General features: G+C 39.4%; 1 protein-coding gene across 1 annotated transcript; it reads right to left on the bottom strand.

Annotated features, from left to right (window-relative positions):
• Positions 1 to 7008: 7008 nt before the first annotated feature.
• Positions 7009 to 17063, bottom strand: LOC143281925 (metaxin-1-like). The gene is made up of 8 exons (XM_076587224.1): positions 16931 to 17063; positions 14971 to 15040; positions 14633 to 14709; positions 11638 to 11730; positions 10859 to 11038; positions 10346 to 10422; positions 9726 to 9883; positions 7009 to 8772 (listed from the first exon to the last, which is right to left on the bottom strand). Exons 1-8 carry the CDS (start codon positions 17024 to 17026, stop codon positions 8501 to 8503), a joined length of 1023 nt encoding a protein of 340 aa, XP_076443339.1. The 5' UTR covers positions 17027 to 17063; the 3' UTR covers positions 7009 to 8500.
• Between the last annotated feature and the right edge of the window lie 62 nt (positions 17064 to 17125).

The following is a 17125-nucleotide window of genomic DNA, read 5'->3' on the forward strand; positions in this document are numbered from 1 at the left end:
ATAGATTTCATTTTATTTGGATTCCTTTAATGTTTGCATTGTATTGCTTTTTTTGCTGTTGTTGCAAAAATTTCTCTGTATGAAATTTAAGTTACTATTCCTGGGGTGAACACCCACAGTGCAGTGCCACACGTTTTTGTTTTCCTCTTTTCATCCCTTAAATGCCCCATACTTTTTATCTTCTCTTTTTCAGCCCTTAAATGCTCCAAACTTTTTTCTTTTACCCCCTCTCTTTTCAGCCCTTAAATGCCCCCATTGTGGTCAGCTGGGCTTAAGCAGCATGATTTGATTTCTGTCAGGAAGTGTATTTTCATTACTGTCCGGGTGAATATTTCTACAGAATTTTGCCAGGGACAACTCTTATGTTTCCATGGGTTCTTTTACATGTGCTTGCTGCACATGGGACCTTAGTTTTTATATCATCTCTTCCAAATGACTAGCACCCAGACCACTGCCCCAAACCCTGGCCTGTATATATGGGGCTTGAACCTTTGGACAATCACTTACCAGTTTGACACGTTACCACCAGGCCACCACTCCATATTTTGTTGCCTCCCTATCCCTATCTTCAGCTTCCTCGAGTCTTAGTGTCATGAAATCACTGTTCAGGCATTGCAGATATAGGGTCACAACAAAGCTGGTTCTGTTTCATTTCCCAGTGCCAGCAGTCCCCATTGGGGAACCCCGTTGAATGCTGGGTTGTCTTTCAGTGTAAATAGCATCCTTGCCTTCTGGAAATTTTGTGCCAGAAATTTCATCTTTTCTATTGTTCTCTTTGTTTTTGCCTTTTTTTCCTTTTTTTTCTTCCTTGTTGTCTGCTGTTTCTGCCTTCTGTCGGTTTTTTTTTTCTTACAGCAAGCCTTGACACTTTTCTTCTTTTTTTTTTTTTTTTTTCTATTTTCCACAGTCTGTTATGTACAATCTGTGCTGTTTTGCTCTAGTGATTGTAGCTGCTGTGATAGGCATCGGCTGTCCATTTTGCAGTGTTATTTGCTTATATGGCTTTTTAAAGGTACTTTTTGGTTTGGCTATTGAATTTTTTGTCTATCATTTTTTGGGTTTTTTTTTCTTTTTCTTTTTTTTTCTTTTTTTTCTTTTTAATGCACATTTTTGTAATCTAGGGATTATAGCTAAGTGGAGGGAATGTCTCCGCACCAGCAGCCTAGTCTTATTTTCTGAAGGAGGTTAATGGTTAGTGTAACATGTCATGATCAAGTTTTTGTGTAGATCAGGTATCTGCTCCCTTTCTGGGTGGTTTTTTGGGGGTTTTTTTTTCCCCCTAAAGCAAATGTGCTGTAGCACATATGGATCAGTCTGCATGCTTTGACACCTCCCTGAAGCTGAAACTCTTGATTTATTGTCTGTTTACTTTGTGGCATAATGGATAAGACGCTCATCTGCCAATACTGAGTCCATGAGGGTCTGGGTTCGAATCCTGCTCTCACCCTTTCTTCTAAGTTTGAATGGAAAATCAAACTGAGCGTCTAGTCATACGGATGAGATGATATACCGAGGTCCAGTGTGTGGCACTCTTGGCACACTGAAAAAGAACCCACAGCAATGAAAGTATTGTCCATGCACTCTAGGCCTGTCTAGATGTGTTGGGTTATGCTACTGGTCAGGTATCTGCCTGGCAGATGTGGTGTAGCGTACATGAATTTGTCCTAATGCAGTGACACCTTGAGAATCTGAAACTCACTTTTTGTGAACAACAGACACACCAACTTCAAGCAGTAGTTAGCTTTTATACTACTGGTGTGTGTTAGGGTGGGGTATTGCAGGGGGAGTATTTGATACAGACAAAAAGAATCAGGTTTTTTTGGCTTTTTGGGGGCTTTTTGGGGGGGGGAGGGGAATCAAACGTTCCCTGGACTGTGTTTCAATTACTCGGAAAAGAGTTTCTTTTCTGAAGATGCATGCATTATTTTGACTGAAATTTGTTGTAAAGACATCAGTTTTCCATCAGTGTATCAGGCAAACATTTTTTCTAGTTAATTGCAGTTTTTACAATGAGCAATTATTTCCAATTTATTAATTATTAATTAAACCTCTTGAAACTGCATCTTGATACATGATTTATTCTCTGTGGTGTTCTTTGGATGACTGTGGATGATGCACCTCAATCTGGTAATCTATGAGGAGGAAGAGAGATAGAGAGAGTGGGCATATTGTCAGTGTATCAGCTTTTCAGTAAGACAGTTGTTTGCATCAACAATGATTGTCTTCTGATGCTTAAAAAGCAAACTTTGTAGAATCCAAAGGAGGCAAACATCTTTGCAGAGAACACTAGCAACATGAAACAGTTTCATTGCATTTTCAGTGCTAACACAAGTAATATCTACTCCTTCTAATATACATATACAGAAAAATAGTTCATCAACCGTTATCCACATCAGTGACCTGAGGGCAGATGCAGGTAAAACAAGAACACACCATACAGAATTATCAATTTTTTTATGAACATGACGATGGAAAATGAGGACAACCTGATCTCTGGTCCAGATTTCATTATCTGCAGGTACCAGGCCATAATTTCAGATTGTTCAGAAAGGCACGGACACACATTATTTGGAAATATGGCATCTGCTGACAACTCTTTCTGCATTAAAGTATATTTTGTTATCACTGGAGGGTGGTGAAGGGGGCTAGGTTGGGGTCTAGAGTCAAGGTTTGAACACAATCTGAGGCATAGCTGTCATTGTGAGATTTTTTAGCTTTGGCTGGAGCATGTTCCAGTTGAGCGTGCTGTATGGTCAAATGTTCAGACTGGAACATGGTAGGCGATGTGTCATTTTCCACTTCAAAGATGTATTTTTGAAAGCGTGGCTCACATTTCTTCACAAGCACTGCAGGTGTTTATCTTTAAGGCCTGGTTGATGCCAGGATATAATTATGAAATGAAGTGAAAGAGTATTGCCCTTTCACCAGTTTCAAATCAATACAGGTGTTGATGTCATTATTATTATGTTTATCCTTACTGACCATCATGGAACTAAACATGTATAATTTTAAAAAGGTGATTCAAATTATTCCCTACTCATATGGAGACCTTAATAGTCAATTTCTCTTTTATGTTCACGCATGTACTGAGTTTATAAAAAATTAAAATTAAAATTAATATTTGATGCTTGAGGATTACAAAGACTTGCAGGAGTTTGCGTGCAAGTATTTGATGTCAAAGGACTTGTGAAGACTTGCAGGAGTTAATATCACAGTATTTCATGTCAAAGGCCTTCCTGCCCAGCCCTAAACACAGTGAGTATAAATTCACTGCCCCAATGACTGTAAAACTTTTATGTGACTTATAATCATTTTATCTGATGTCAAAGGATTTGGGAAGACTGTAGTTTGAGGTATATGATCATGGTCTTCATTCCAAGGGTAATACTGAAATGGGCAGTGACTGTCACTGTGACTGTGACTGTGACCTGTGTGGGGCATAATTGGAGCTTGTGTTCAGAACAGGCACCACAAAACCTGACTGCCAATTGCTTGGCAGCAGTGCAGGCTTTTCTCTGGTGGGTGGCCTCAGGGCAGCATGACACACCATGTATCCGTCGATACTGGTGTTGAAACTGGCAGAACGGACCTGGGTGTAGTTGTTCTAAAATTTTTTACTCATTTATTATATTTACTTATTTTCAACCATTTTTTTCAATACTTACTGCAGTTATTACATTTTAGAATATGACCACTAACAGCTATTACTTAGGTCAAGTTACATGACTCTCTCTGTATGTGTGTGTAAATCAGTTGTATGTTCAAATGATAAATACAAATATTGCTCAAAAAGGAACAATGTGAGGACTTGTTCACATATCTGTGTTCAAGATTTAAAAAAAAAAAAAAAAAAGTTTCACTCACACAGTTCAGGACCGATAAATCAGTCTACAGTATTTCACAACCAATCTGCTTGAGCCTAGGGCAGTAGGGGTGGTTGTGCATGGGGAAGTGGAAATGAGTAGCATGAGAGTAACACCACTGAGATGGCAGCAAAAACAAAATGAAAACAAAACGAAAAACCGGTGTTCTCTCCAAGATAGAAAGTGATACATTAACTCTTTAACTGCCATAGACAACTTTAGTCAACTAAACATTTCACTGTTACAGATTATTTTTGTCAACATTGAGGTGTCATGTTAAAGCAACCCCCCTCCCCACCCCGCCCCCTACCTTTGTAACAAAGCTTGGCACCCAACCTTCCAATGCAATAGGAAATTGACTAACCTCCCCTTCACCGAGTTTGAAGTGAACGAGTTCACTGTGTTGTTTCTGTATGAACTGAATCATGTGACTGTGAGCATGAAGTCTAAAATATTTGGCTCTGGGGACTGTTTTTTCATACAGAAACTTGGTGGCGAAAGAGTTAAGCTGTATGCCAAGTGACGGGGGGAGCCGGCAGTGGCCTAATCTGCGTCTGAAGATGACAACTAATTGTTCAACCCTGCTCCGGTGGTGAATACAGTATGGCAAAATCTATCTTCTGCATAATAACACACCACTTTACATGTCATGCAAGAATGTCTCACAAAGGAGGCCAACTGACTTAAAGCCACACCTTGCAAACTGGCCAGGCCTTGGTCTTCATGGCTTTGTACCATGACACATTGGCATGCCTTACAGTGGGCGCTATCAGGTCCTCAATCAGCCCAGGTATAACTGTGTATGGGGAAATTAGGATGGACAGAATGTGGGTAATACCACTGAAATGGTATGGATAACTCATGTACCTAAGGGTATTGAATATCAATATTTTGGCAACAAGGTTGATTGAGACTGAAGTGTATTTCAGTAGTTGATAACAATGGGGGAATACTTTGAAAAGCAGAAGTAGAAATATTTCACAGATAGTGAATCTCTTGCAACCCTGATTTTATTTTACTTGCTGATGGTCTCTCACATTTGTTGTCAGGTTCTGTCTTGTGGATTAGCAATGTCTGTGGGTGTAGGCACTGAATGTCACAGTGACCAGTAAGCCACCATAATACACGCTTCCAAAAATACTTGTCCAGTAAACATGCTCTTTCAACTTCTTGCCATCTCACCCCAGTTTTTCTCTTTCAAACACATACACATCCACACACGCACATGATCTACTCAAACAAAATACACTCATTACTACCCCAATTCAAATTATCAAACTATATGGAAACATTTATGTTCAGCTGTGCACGCGCAACACATGTACACAACCACACACACATCTGAAAACAAGAGTTCATTTTGCCTCATGCATTCCCCAAAATCTTGAGGTTGCATCCAGTATCAAGCAGACAGATATTTTAGGGGTTAATATTGACAGTTTTCAGCCCTGATATGGTCCATTACTGTCAGCTGTGTTATACATAACAATAATGACAACAAATAACTCGTAAGTCAATGAGACTGACAGATTACTTTTTCGTGTGTTTTTGTCAAATAGATTTCTCTGTATTGAATTAGGGCTATTTCCCCAAGAAATGTAAGTCACCATAGTGCAGCTGCATCAAGTGTGTTTGCTTAATCAAGTTAATGTCAAAGTGGATTTTTCTACAGAATTTTGCCATGGACTACTATCTTGTTGTGCCAGTTCTTTCATGTGTGCAAAGTGCATGCTCAAAACCTCTGTTTATTATGTCACCTGAAAGACAAGCACCCAGATCACCATTCAAGGTCTAATAAAGAGGAAGTAAGAGTCACATTCAATCCAGAAATCACACATGTGCCACCCCTTCACATATGGATTGACATGAAATCTTACCAAAGTATGCCATCTGAAACATAAATAATAACAACTTTCTTTTCCTTCAAATCAGCACAGCATATTGTCGAAATGTACTGAAATTTCAAGCAACACGAAAGCAGGGAAAGCAATACATGTTATTTTCAGTTTCAAATGTTCAGTTATGATGGCAAATTATTAGTTGTTGAACTACCCGCTTACTTCATGACCCATTCTTTACTTCCTTACAGCTCATTCTTAGTAACTGTTTTTTCCTGTTAATGGCAGGTAATTCCTTATCAATAAGTGCTGATTTTAGAATCTAACTTTTATAATCATGACACATTGACTTGATTTTTTTTATCTTTTATAATGATAATCCAATTACTTGAAAGTTTTTTGTTATGTTCACTATAACTCCTACATCATGCTTTTCCTACAACCTTTTATAAAAGCCTCGTCATTCAGTTAAATCCATGCTTGCAATCTGTATCAGAATATATGCACTGTCTTGTAAACAAGTACTGTCACTATCTAAACAAGTACTGTTGGTCATCTGGTCATCCAAAAAAGCTGTCAGTATATCTTGTGCTTTAGATTGTTGTTATATTGTTTTTTATGGTCAGCTGACCTACAGAGAAAATCAACAGTCATTACTTTTCATATTTTACTAAATAAGAAAGAAGACTTACCCTTTTGTCAAAACTTCCATATGCAAACTTTGTCAAAGTATGATAATATTTATAGAGGGAAAGGTAATGACCTGGGTTTTTTCTTTTAATTTCTTATAATATGAAAGCTTACACAAAAGTACATAATATGACCTGTTCACAATAGTATTCATTTATAGGTTCTGATTTACCTATCTCAATGTGAACAATAAAAACAAGCAAAATAGTTGGGGTTTTTTTTGTAAAAACTGCAGAGATACTCTGTTAGTTTTATATGTAACAGGTTTTCTCCCTCTTCCTCCCATGTTTCTTTCTGTATTATTTATTCTCTTTTTAACCAAAGATTATTCTTTTATTTATAAACTGTGCATGGAATGCCCCACATCATATTCATATCTTCATGGAGCTAAGATGCTGCTGCTTTTAATACTGTTGTAGTTAGCTGTTACAGGTGTTGTTCATATGTCATTAACTGTGCATGGCAGAAATGGACTCAGCTCAGTGTGTATGTAAGAGAGAGAGAGAGTGTGTGTATGTGTGTTCATGTATTTGTAAGTGTATGTGTGTAAATGTGTGTACATATGCAAAGAAACGCGCAACATGAGGTAACAGCAACAACAAATCACACCGGTCAACTCAAACCTCTGATCCTATATTTTACCAAGTTTCTATCACCATCAACATCTAGAACATTGGTGACATATTTTGAGAGCAGAGCGTCCTCACACACTATGAGTTACATTCATAACTCAGAAGAACTGCATCGCTAAAACCTGATGAAGACTTACACAAACACAGTTAAAAAAGAAAATATCACTGGAATAAATTGTTCAGTATCTATACAATTCCATTACGCATAAAAAAAAACCAATAAATAAAAGAGAACCCAGATCATGAGAAACGGGACATGTAATGTGAATGTACAATTCACATGGAAAGAATGGTATGTAAAAAATAAACTCCACCTTTCCTCTATCCCAGTTGGATCCTTATGCCAATGGTACCAGAAGCAGAACCTCAAGCATGGAAAATACATTAGGATTTTGTTTCATGCCACTAGCAGAGTCTGTAAAATTCTATATCCAAAAAATATATAAATGTGTTTATGTAAAATGCCACATTATGAATGAAAGTTTTCTGAGTGAATTTCTTTAAAATGAAACGAATAAAAACAGCTGGAGATCTTTTTAAAGCCCTTTCAGGTGTGGTGTACAAGTTTGTTTTTTTTAAGTTTTATCTTTCCAACTTCAGCCATTGAATACTACAAGATGAAATGTGGCAGTTTCATGCTTGGCATACATCCACCTGTCAACTGGTGGAAATATTGAATATATTTACGTCAAAACACGCGCGCGCACACAGACCTGAGGCACATACAATGACATACCCATGCACTCACGCCTCAGCACATACAATGATATACACATGCACTCATGCATACTCTCTCTCTCTCTCTGTCTCTATCACACACACACATTCTGACTTGCTTCTTTCACAAGCATGTGGAGCAAATTCTTCTGAGTAATTTCCCATTTTTACTATAAGGACACAGAGAAAGGCAAGGGAAATGTGACTGAAAAAAACTTCAAAAAATTATGTTGTTATCTCCAGGCACAAAAATATTGTGCAACAAAATATTGACCCTAAGCAATTATTCAAAAACACTTCAGCCTGTGACACACTGACCTTCTTAAGCTGTACAGACCTGTCAGGCCATCGGATCCAATCTACACAAACACACTGACATCCTCAACCCACACACATGAAAACTAGATCAACTACATTGTTACACATGCAGACATCCCACCTGTAACAAAAAGGGCACTTTCTTGTTTAGAAATCTGAGAGACTGGCACAAATAGTCTACAATTCTCCATGTCTCTTCATTCTACTTTGTTCCCATTTACTCAATGCATTTCCATTCTGAACATTCCTGGCAGCTTTATCCAGTTAAAAACCATCAAACTGACTTTCTACCATCATACTTTGAAGCTGCCTGTGTTCTCAGTCAGAACTTTCCTCTCTGTGGTCTCTGCATATAAACAAAAGCACTTTCACTCACCCTGTCAACCTTTCATCCAACAGTTCATTTTTCGATCAGAGTCCTAGCACCCCTCTCCCTTTCCCATTACTGGCTCTGTTCATTGCTGCTCTTCTCAAACAGCGGCTCAAAGCCAGAGGCGGCAAGATCAGGAGCCTGGGGCTTGCTGCTGTTGCCTGAAGGCTTGTCGTCCAACATGCTGATGTGGATCAAGCCATTCATGGAGGCATAGCCCAGCATGGCAGTGGCGGCAAAGATGGCAGCCAGGATCATGTTGCGGCGTTTGTTGGGGAACTCTGTGTCCTCAGCGCTGGTGCCAGCATTCCCTGCTTCTTCTTGGTTGCGTTTTTGTTCCAGATCTGAGGGAACCAGGCCAATCCAAACCATGGCATTTTAGTCAGAATGAAGAGCAATCATTGCTGAATGTTTATTGCATTATACAAAAATAAAATTCAGTCGAAATGAAATCTGGCTTAACAGGCAACAGTGATCCAATGCAATGAAATGCAATCTTTTTCCCTAAATTATGTTGAATCTAACATACCTGTATATGATCCACTGATGCAGATTCCAGCTAAGGTCTAATTCCTGCTTTATGCAAAGTACTATTCTGCTCAATCAATATTGAAAGCAGCTGCAGCTAGATGCCTCCCTTAGTGTACAAAGCAACATAATAATACTGGTTTGCTGTAATGGTGATGCAACTGCTCAACCAAACCATTGTTTGGCTCTGTTTAAGCAACATGGTGTTAATGCCAACAGATCCAAACCCAGACATGAAACTAGGAGACACCACTACTACTATGATGGCTAGATAACTGATATGGAGTCTGTGAGGGTGTGGGTTCGAATCCCACTTTTGCCCTTTCTCCCAAGTTTGACTGGAAAATCAAACAGAGCACCTAGTCTTTCAGATGAGACGATAAACAGGACCTGTGTGCACACACGCACTTGGCGCACTGAAAAAGAACCCATGGCAACGAGAGTGTTGTCCTCTGGCAAAAATAATGTAAAAAGAAATCCACTCTGATAGGTACACAAATATACAAGCATGCACTCAAGGCCTGAAAAGTGCGTTGGGTTATGCTGATGGTCAGGCATCCACCTAGCAGATGTGGTGTAGCGTGTATGGATTTGTCCGAGCATGGTGACACCACCGTGAGAAACTGAAACTATGGAGAAGGTAAGTTCCCCCAAGTCTTTCTAATGTAACTGTTTCTACCAACGCCTAGTACTGTTTAAAATTACAAAACAATTCATTTGTTCTGTAACGTCTGAAATACTTTTCACACAAAATGCCAGTCCCTCTCACCTTCTCTGTTGGGGGGAAAGAACCGTTGCAGGATCTTGTTCAGGAGGCTGCACAGGCTGTCGCACTGACGCAGGTGAGTTTGCAGCTGGTTGCTGGGCAATGGGGCTTTTAGGATGGGTGCCAGGTAACCAAAGACCAAGGCATCCAGTGAGGAAGGTCTGCCAGAGGACAGACACAGCACAGCTGGAGGGTTAGAATTCTGTGGCAACTGGCACTATTCTGCAGGCAATATGCCAATTAATCTGACAGCATTATGTGAAGATAAGTGTGCATGCCAGTAGTCTGACAAGCACAATCAACAAAATATATGTCAATCCCTGTATTGATCTGACAACACAATTAGAAAATGCTCTCAGAATAATCATATGTATCAATACCTATATGAATAGCTTCTGAAATGCCAGTCTTGCAACAAAGTAAGCGTGAATAAAAACAAAATTATAGAAAAAAGTACAAAAAATCTATCTTTAAAAAATCCGAACAGCACATTATACAATCTGTTTGAAAGTGTGCATGAACATGACAATGTTAATAACATATACAAATATTCACATGTTTGGATTTTACCAACTATTACGTGACACATTCTACAAAAATGGAAAATATTACACGACACATACTGTCGTCCACACATGTACTCGTTGTTGCCCAGCTTGTATGACAGCAGGTTTATGCATTCTTTGGCCTCTTTGTAGATCTGAAAAAAATGCATTTATATCCATGTAAATACTGATGCATACATGTAGTATTGTACACTGATATATGTAAACTATGTCACACACAAAGATACCCATCTCTGTTTTTAGGCAGGAGTGCATGAGCATACACACTGACAATCCACATGATTTTGGCTCTTCCTTTCTCTCTTGACAAAAAAGTATACATACAACATACAGGTATGTTCATGCTAACAATTCACATGCATTCATACACACACAAACCTGGGACTTAATAATCTTCCCTGAGGGCTTTTATCAGGCAATTAAATAAAAAGAAATCTCATCACATATGACTTGTAATGAAAAGATATTAAAGCAAAGAACAAACACACACACATGCAACCATTTGCATGCATGCACAATAAACATTGTCTTAGTTCAATTCACAAATGAGACAGCCAATCGCTCAGTCACCTTGGCCTCAACATCACTGTCATTGATGTTCTCTCCTCCCTTGGTCAGAAAGACACGCATGGATGCTGCCTTCTGCCTGCGGCCAGGCAGGAAGAAGTTGAGGGGGAAGGGGATGATCTTGGTGTACCAGGGCCGGGTGAAGTCAACGTAGGTTTTGCTGTCAATCCACCACAGGTGAAGCTGGAGGTACACACAGATAAACTTCAAATTCAGATAGGGTGGAAATCAAAAGCGTTCCTGTGAGAAACTTGTCTCCTTGACAAGATTTCATTGACTGCTACTTGCTGATTTCCACCTACTGCCAATGAAATAACTTTTTTTTTTTTTAAGAAATGAAGAACACCAGTAGGTTATGACCTTGATTTTGTTTAAGTCAAGGGATTGTCATAGAAATGGATGAGAATAAACTGCAACTAGACTGTAAACTGTACAAGAAATATGGATATAGTACCAAACCTGATGACAGTAGTGAATGGGTAAAAATACAGAGGAAATCCAAAAAATTAACAAAATACTCAGCGGAGTATGGATGTGAACCAGTGAAACCAAAGGAATAGAGGTATGTACAATGCAGATGATATTCTGTGTCACTACAGAGACATATATGCAAAAGAAACATGACCTCTGCCACCTTTTACATTCAGATAAATCTGGAAAACACACACTCACATCAGCTAATCCACCCACCCATACAAAAACACACAAAAACAAGAGCATTACATTTCTCAGTTCCCACTGTCCCCCTCCCTCCAAACTGCAGTAATCCAAGTGCTACTGACCAGAGCAGGAAGCAGTTTTTCCTCCAGCATGGAAGAGAAGGCCAGAACGTCTGCGCTCTGTTTGGTACTGAGTTCAAAGTCACATCCCCAATTCTGAAAGACACACAGACATTTTCTAAACTGCTACCTACTAAAATGTATTAAAATGACAGACAACAGATACCGAATTGCCAATAAATCATATTACATTCTCATAGTTATTTCCATTCCGCTAAACATCAAAAAGAAGCCCTGGGTCACGGACGACATCCTACAGCTGTGTGACAAACGTAGAGACCTGAAAAAGAAAAAGAATGAAGAAGAAGGGGCAAAACAGTACAAAGCAGTTAACACCGAAATCAAGAGAAGCATGAAGAAGGCAAGGGAGAATTGGATTGAAGGAAAATGCCAGGACATAGAGGAAAACCTGACAAGAAACAACAGCAAGAAAGCCTACCAAGTTGTGAAAGAACTTACCAACACAAGGCAAGGTAGAACTATGTCCAACATCCAGACCAAGGATGGAAAATGTCTAACAGAAGAACAAGACATCCTAAAGCGATGGACAGAATACTGCTCAGAGCTATACAACATACAGACCACAGGTGATCCAGCAATACTGAATGTCCCACCAGCCACTGATAACAGTAATCACCCCATACTCCGTGAAGAAATAGAGGCAGCAATAGCATCGCTGAAAAAAGGGAAATCGGCAGGAGTGGACAACATCCCATCAGAACTGGTCCAAGCAGGGGGTGAAGTTATGATAGATGTGCTACTGAAAATCTGCAACAAGATCTGGCAAACAGGGGAATGGCCCACACCGTGGACACAATCACTGATCATCACCCTTCCCAAAAAGGGCAATCTCCAGCAGTGTCAAAACTACCGCACCATCAGCCTGATTAGTCATCCCAGCAAAGTCATGCTGAAAATCCTGCTTAACAGACTGAAACCACAAGCAGAAAACATCATTGCTGAAGAACAGGCAGGTTTCAGACCAGGAAGGAGCACAACTGAACAAATCTTCAACTTGAGGTTGCTATGTGAGAGGTACCATCAACACCAACAAGACCTCTACCATGTCTTCATTGATTTTAAGAAGGCATTTGACAGGGTCTGGCATGCAGCTTTGTGGGCTACCATGAATCTGTACAACATCAACGCCAACCTGATCAGACTGATACAGCACCTCTATGACAAAGCCACCAGCGCCGTCTACCTCAACAATAGCATCGGGGACTGGTTCAGAACCACAGTCGGAGTGAGACAAGGCTGCCTACTCTCCCCAACACTCTTCAACATCTTCTTAGAAAGAATAATGACTGACGCACTGGAAGAGCATGTAGGAACAGTCAGCATAGGCGGCAGAACAATCACAAACCTACGTTTTGCCGACGACATTGATGGACTGGCTGGAAAAGAAGAAGAACTGGCAAGCCTGGTCAAACATCTAGACAAAGCCTCCACATCGTATGGAATGCAAATCAGTGCGGAGAAAACCAAACTGATGACTAACAACACCAACGGCATCAGCATTGACATCAAAGTCAACGACGAAAAGCTTAAAACAGTCCACAGCTTCAAATATCTGGGAGCAATCGTGTCAGATGAAGGATCTAAACCAGAAGTACTCTCGAGAATTGCCCAAACAACAACGGCACTCAACAAGCTGAACACCATCTGGAACAACAAAAACATCGCTCTCAGCTCAAAAATCAGACTGATGCGTTCCCTGGTTATATCAATATTGCTCTACGCCTGCGAGACTTGGACCCTGACTGCAGACATCGAGAGAAGAATCCAAGCTGTCGAGATGAGATGCTTTCGTAGACTACTTGGCATCTCCTACAGAGACCACATCACTAACACGGAAGTGAAGAACAGAATCCAGCAAAGTATTGGACCCTACGAAGACCTTCTGTCCATAGTGAAAAAACGCAAACTTAGATGGTATGGACACATCTCCCGATCATCTGGTCTTGCCAAAACGTTCCTGCAAGGCACCGTACAAGGAGGCAGAAGGAGAGGACGGCAGAAGAAGAGATGGGAAGACAACATCCGGGGGTGGACAGGCTTGACGCTCGGTGACGCCCTGAGGAAATCAGAAAACCGTGAAGAGTGGAGAGGAGTGGTGGCCAGGTCAGCAGCGGTGCCCCAACGGTCTGAACCCAGACTACGGGAGAGGTGAAGGTGAAGGTGGTGAAACTGATGCAATGGATCGATCAATTTTTGTCCAGGCAATGAATCAATCACCATTGCAAGCAGCAGCATTTGAAACGCTGTAAGTAGAGTGCAGTAATGTGTTTATCCGAATGATTTGATTTTGTATTTTCATTAAGAAAATTACCTCAAAGATATAAATTCATCAGCAAGAAAAGTCATTCTAAAGTGTTCATTTTGAGTATGACAATTATAATTTTTAACTACAATTTGATGGCCGTAAATACTATCATAAAATTGTCCCTATGTTGTACATAAATATTTTGTTGGGGTATCTGATAGGACAAATCCACCTCAATAATTATGCACCAATGTTTGTACCAATAGATGAAATCATTCAAAGTTTACACACACACACACACACACACACACACACACACACACATATGCATGCATACTCAGAAAGACACAGCCACATGGGCAACCAAAACAAGATGATTACGTAGATTCACTCTGTTCACACAAGAAAGCCAAAAATTGGACATATTTTCCAAATTATGCAGAAAATTCAGCTTCACTATGATGGTTTTCTTCCCATTTATGTTCCCAAGCCATCCAGCGTCAAGATAAACATTACATAATGTGGCACCAGGGAATTTTCTGTTGTGTTTGTCCCTCATTTATTCCTTTCTTTGGTGTGACTGCAAGCCATTGTATGTATGCATCGTGAGTGTGTGTGTATGTGTGTGTGTACACGCGCATGTGCATGTGCACACGTCTGCGCATGTGAATGGGAGCAGAGCACATGCATGAGTCTGTGAACCACACAGGGAACCACACTAAGAACATTTACCTGTTTGCGGAGGTAGGCAAAGATCTCATGGACTCTGTTTTCTTTCACATCTTTGTGCCTCAGACAGGGCAGCTGACCTACCAAAACGAAAAACATGCGTAACTACCTGAGCCAAGCTATAACTCTTTATGTGTCACATCAATAAAATTAAAAAAATAAATAAATAAAATAAAAAACACCAAAAAACCTAAAGTACTTCATATATCATCTCAAAACTTTTCTATTTCATGAATGAGTTAGTGAATACAAATCACTATTGAAAAATTAATAGAATAACAGGCAGTTTGACAATGAATCTAAAAAGTAAAATGTGATAGCATTACAGCATAGAGACTCACCTGTGGGGGATCTCCAGGGATTTCCTGTCAGTTTGACTTCCACTGGTACACCTGAAAACTTGCAGTAGGCCTGCAAAACACACACACATACACACCCACACATGCACACACACGTTTGCGTGCATACATATACACTCACTGATTATTTGAATATTCTAATTTTTCTGAAAGATAATTGTGCAAACATAGAGATATCTTCATATGCAATACTCCTCTCATTTTTTTCCTTCTTATCAACACTGAAACAAATGAAGCAAGATCATGGAATTTCACTGCCTACATCAGTACATGATGGGTTAATCTGTCATATTGTAATTACAGCCATATATTGTCTACATGAAGGGTTAACCCATCATTAGGGTTTCCTGAATTTTCCTTCAGTCAGAAACAGAAATATTGTCAATACTGTTGTCAAACTCTAACCCAGAAGAAGACAACAGGAACACAGTTTTCATACAGTATATGACATGATCTGTGGCTCAAATAGTTGACCAACTGCTAACCCAATCAGCTAGCAAAATGAACTGGCACAGACATAGCAGACAACACAGGTAGCCTTAGTCAAGTTAATGCAAACAAAGGCAGTTATCGTGATCCAGATCAGACCGCAGACATTAAATCACTAAGTCAGCAAGTGTTCTGAGATCAGCACACCATATTGGCACAGCATGAGACTGAAAATGTTGACCCACTCTGTGGGCATCATGGAGAACATGGTCAAGGGAGAGAGTGAGGGAAAGAGGTGACAAAGGGATGTAAAATAATGGAAGAGGAGGGGAGGGGGGGAGGAAGAGGGATGATTAAGGACTTTCCTGTGGGAATAGTTTCAAAATAGTTTTGACTGCTATTTCAGTTCAGTCACAACATCTTTGATACTAGATTTTCATTTTCAGAGTTTTCTTTATTTGCTTGTAAGTGTTGTAATGTAGTTTTGTTTTTATGCAATGGTACAGCAATGTGTCATTCAAGAAACATAAAATTACATAGCTAAAATATACTTTGTTGTTCAACCAGCTTAAAATCAAAATCAGCACATCCCATAATTTTAGAAGTACCTTCAATTGTAAGGTCAGTCCATTTCCTTTCACAAAAACATGTATACAATTTTTTACAGATGACAAATTTTTGTCAAAAAAATGTACCTGAATTTTTTTCTTTTTCATTTGTACACATTTTGACTGAATAAGGTCCTGTAGCTGGAGTTACATTTCCCTGGCAGTGAGCGGGTAAAAGTATTCTTAAGATTCAGCAATATCAGTAAGCAGGTCTGGAATTCAAATTCAAAAAGATGAGAGAAACTAGTAAAATATGAGCAATGTCTGCAAAGGTTCTGCACAATAACAACAAAAACAACAAATCTACAATGAGCACCTGACTGGATTTCACCAGCAGAGACAGTGGCCTGTGACTTGACATTTTATAAATGCTTGCTTGTTCTCACACATCTTTTTGAAAACAGGCAAACATCATGATGTTTTTCTTGTTCATTGATAGTTTTAAACTAAAGAAACAAGCCAAACAAACAGTGTGCTGTTATGAAATTAATTTAGATGACCATATTTGGACTTCATTTGCCATGTGTGTGTGTGTGTGTGTGTGTGTGTGTGTGTGTGCAATGATCACATTTTAGTGCGTCTGAAGTAGCCTTATTGAGTTATTGACTTATTCAGTTTGAGTTATTCAACTTTTTGTCGTTTGATTTTTGTTTGGGAATCTATCAGAACGACAATTAGATTTTTTAACAGCAAACATTTAGGTTAAAATAATGAAAAGAAATATAACTCGAATAATATACACACATGAGTATCCACAAACATCAATTTTGTTTGAAGAAATCATAAAAGTGAAAGTGGTAGTTAAATGGTGGCCATTGGTCAAAACAGTTGGGCTGGAGACTTGAATTTCTGTTTTTTATATGTCTAAATCATTAAAAAGCAGTATTTTTAAACATAAGACGTACCAGCACCGCCAGACAATTGGGATCGATGGACGGTAAACCCCAGTCGCCTTTCCAAACGTGGATTTCCATCTTATCTCCAGCGTTGTCCCCAGCCATCTTTGTCCTAACCTTGACCTTCAGCCTATTAATTTTTGCTGTTGCAAGTTTCGATTTTATCTTCAGGGTGTAAATTGATTGGGATGTTTAACTGAAACC

This window comes from Babylonia areolata, chromosome 5 (genome assembly GCF_041734735.1).
Source record: "Babylonia areolata isolate BAREFJ2019XMU chromosome 5, ASM4173473v1, whole genome shotgun sequence".
Lineage (NCBI taxonomy): Eukaryota > Metazoa > Mollusca > Gastropoda > Neogastropoda > Buccinidae > Babylonia > Babylonia areolata.

Excerpts from the sequence above, each read along its gene's own strand:
- LOC143281925 (XM_076587224.1), bottom strand. The coding sequence starts at position 17,026 with ATGGCTGGGGACAACGCTGGAGATAAGATGGAAATCCACGTTTGGAAA. Across the intron at positions 14,710-14,970 it reads TCCCTGGAGATCCCCCACAG|GTCAGCTGCCCTGTCTGAGG; the intron begins GTGAGTCTCTAT and ends TCGTTTTGGTAG. Across the intron at positions 11,731-14,632 it reads TTGCCTACCTCCGCAAACAG|AATTGGGGATGTGACTTTGA; the intron begins GTAAATGTTCTT and ends TGTGTCTTTCAG.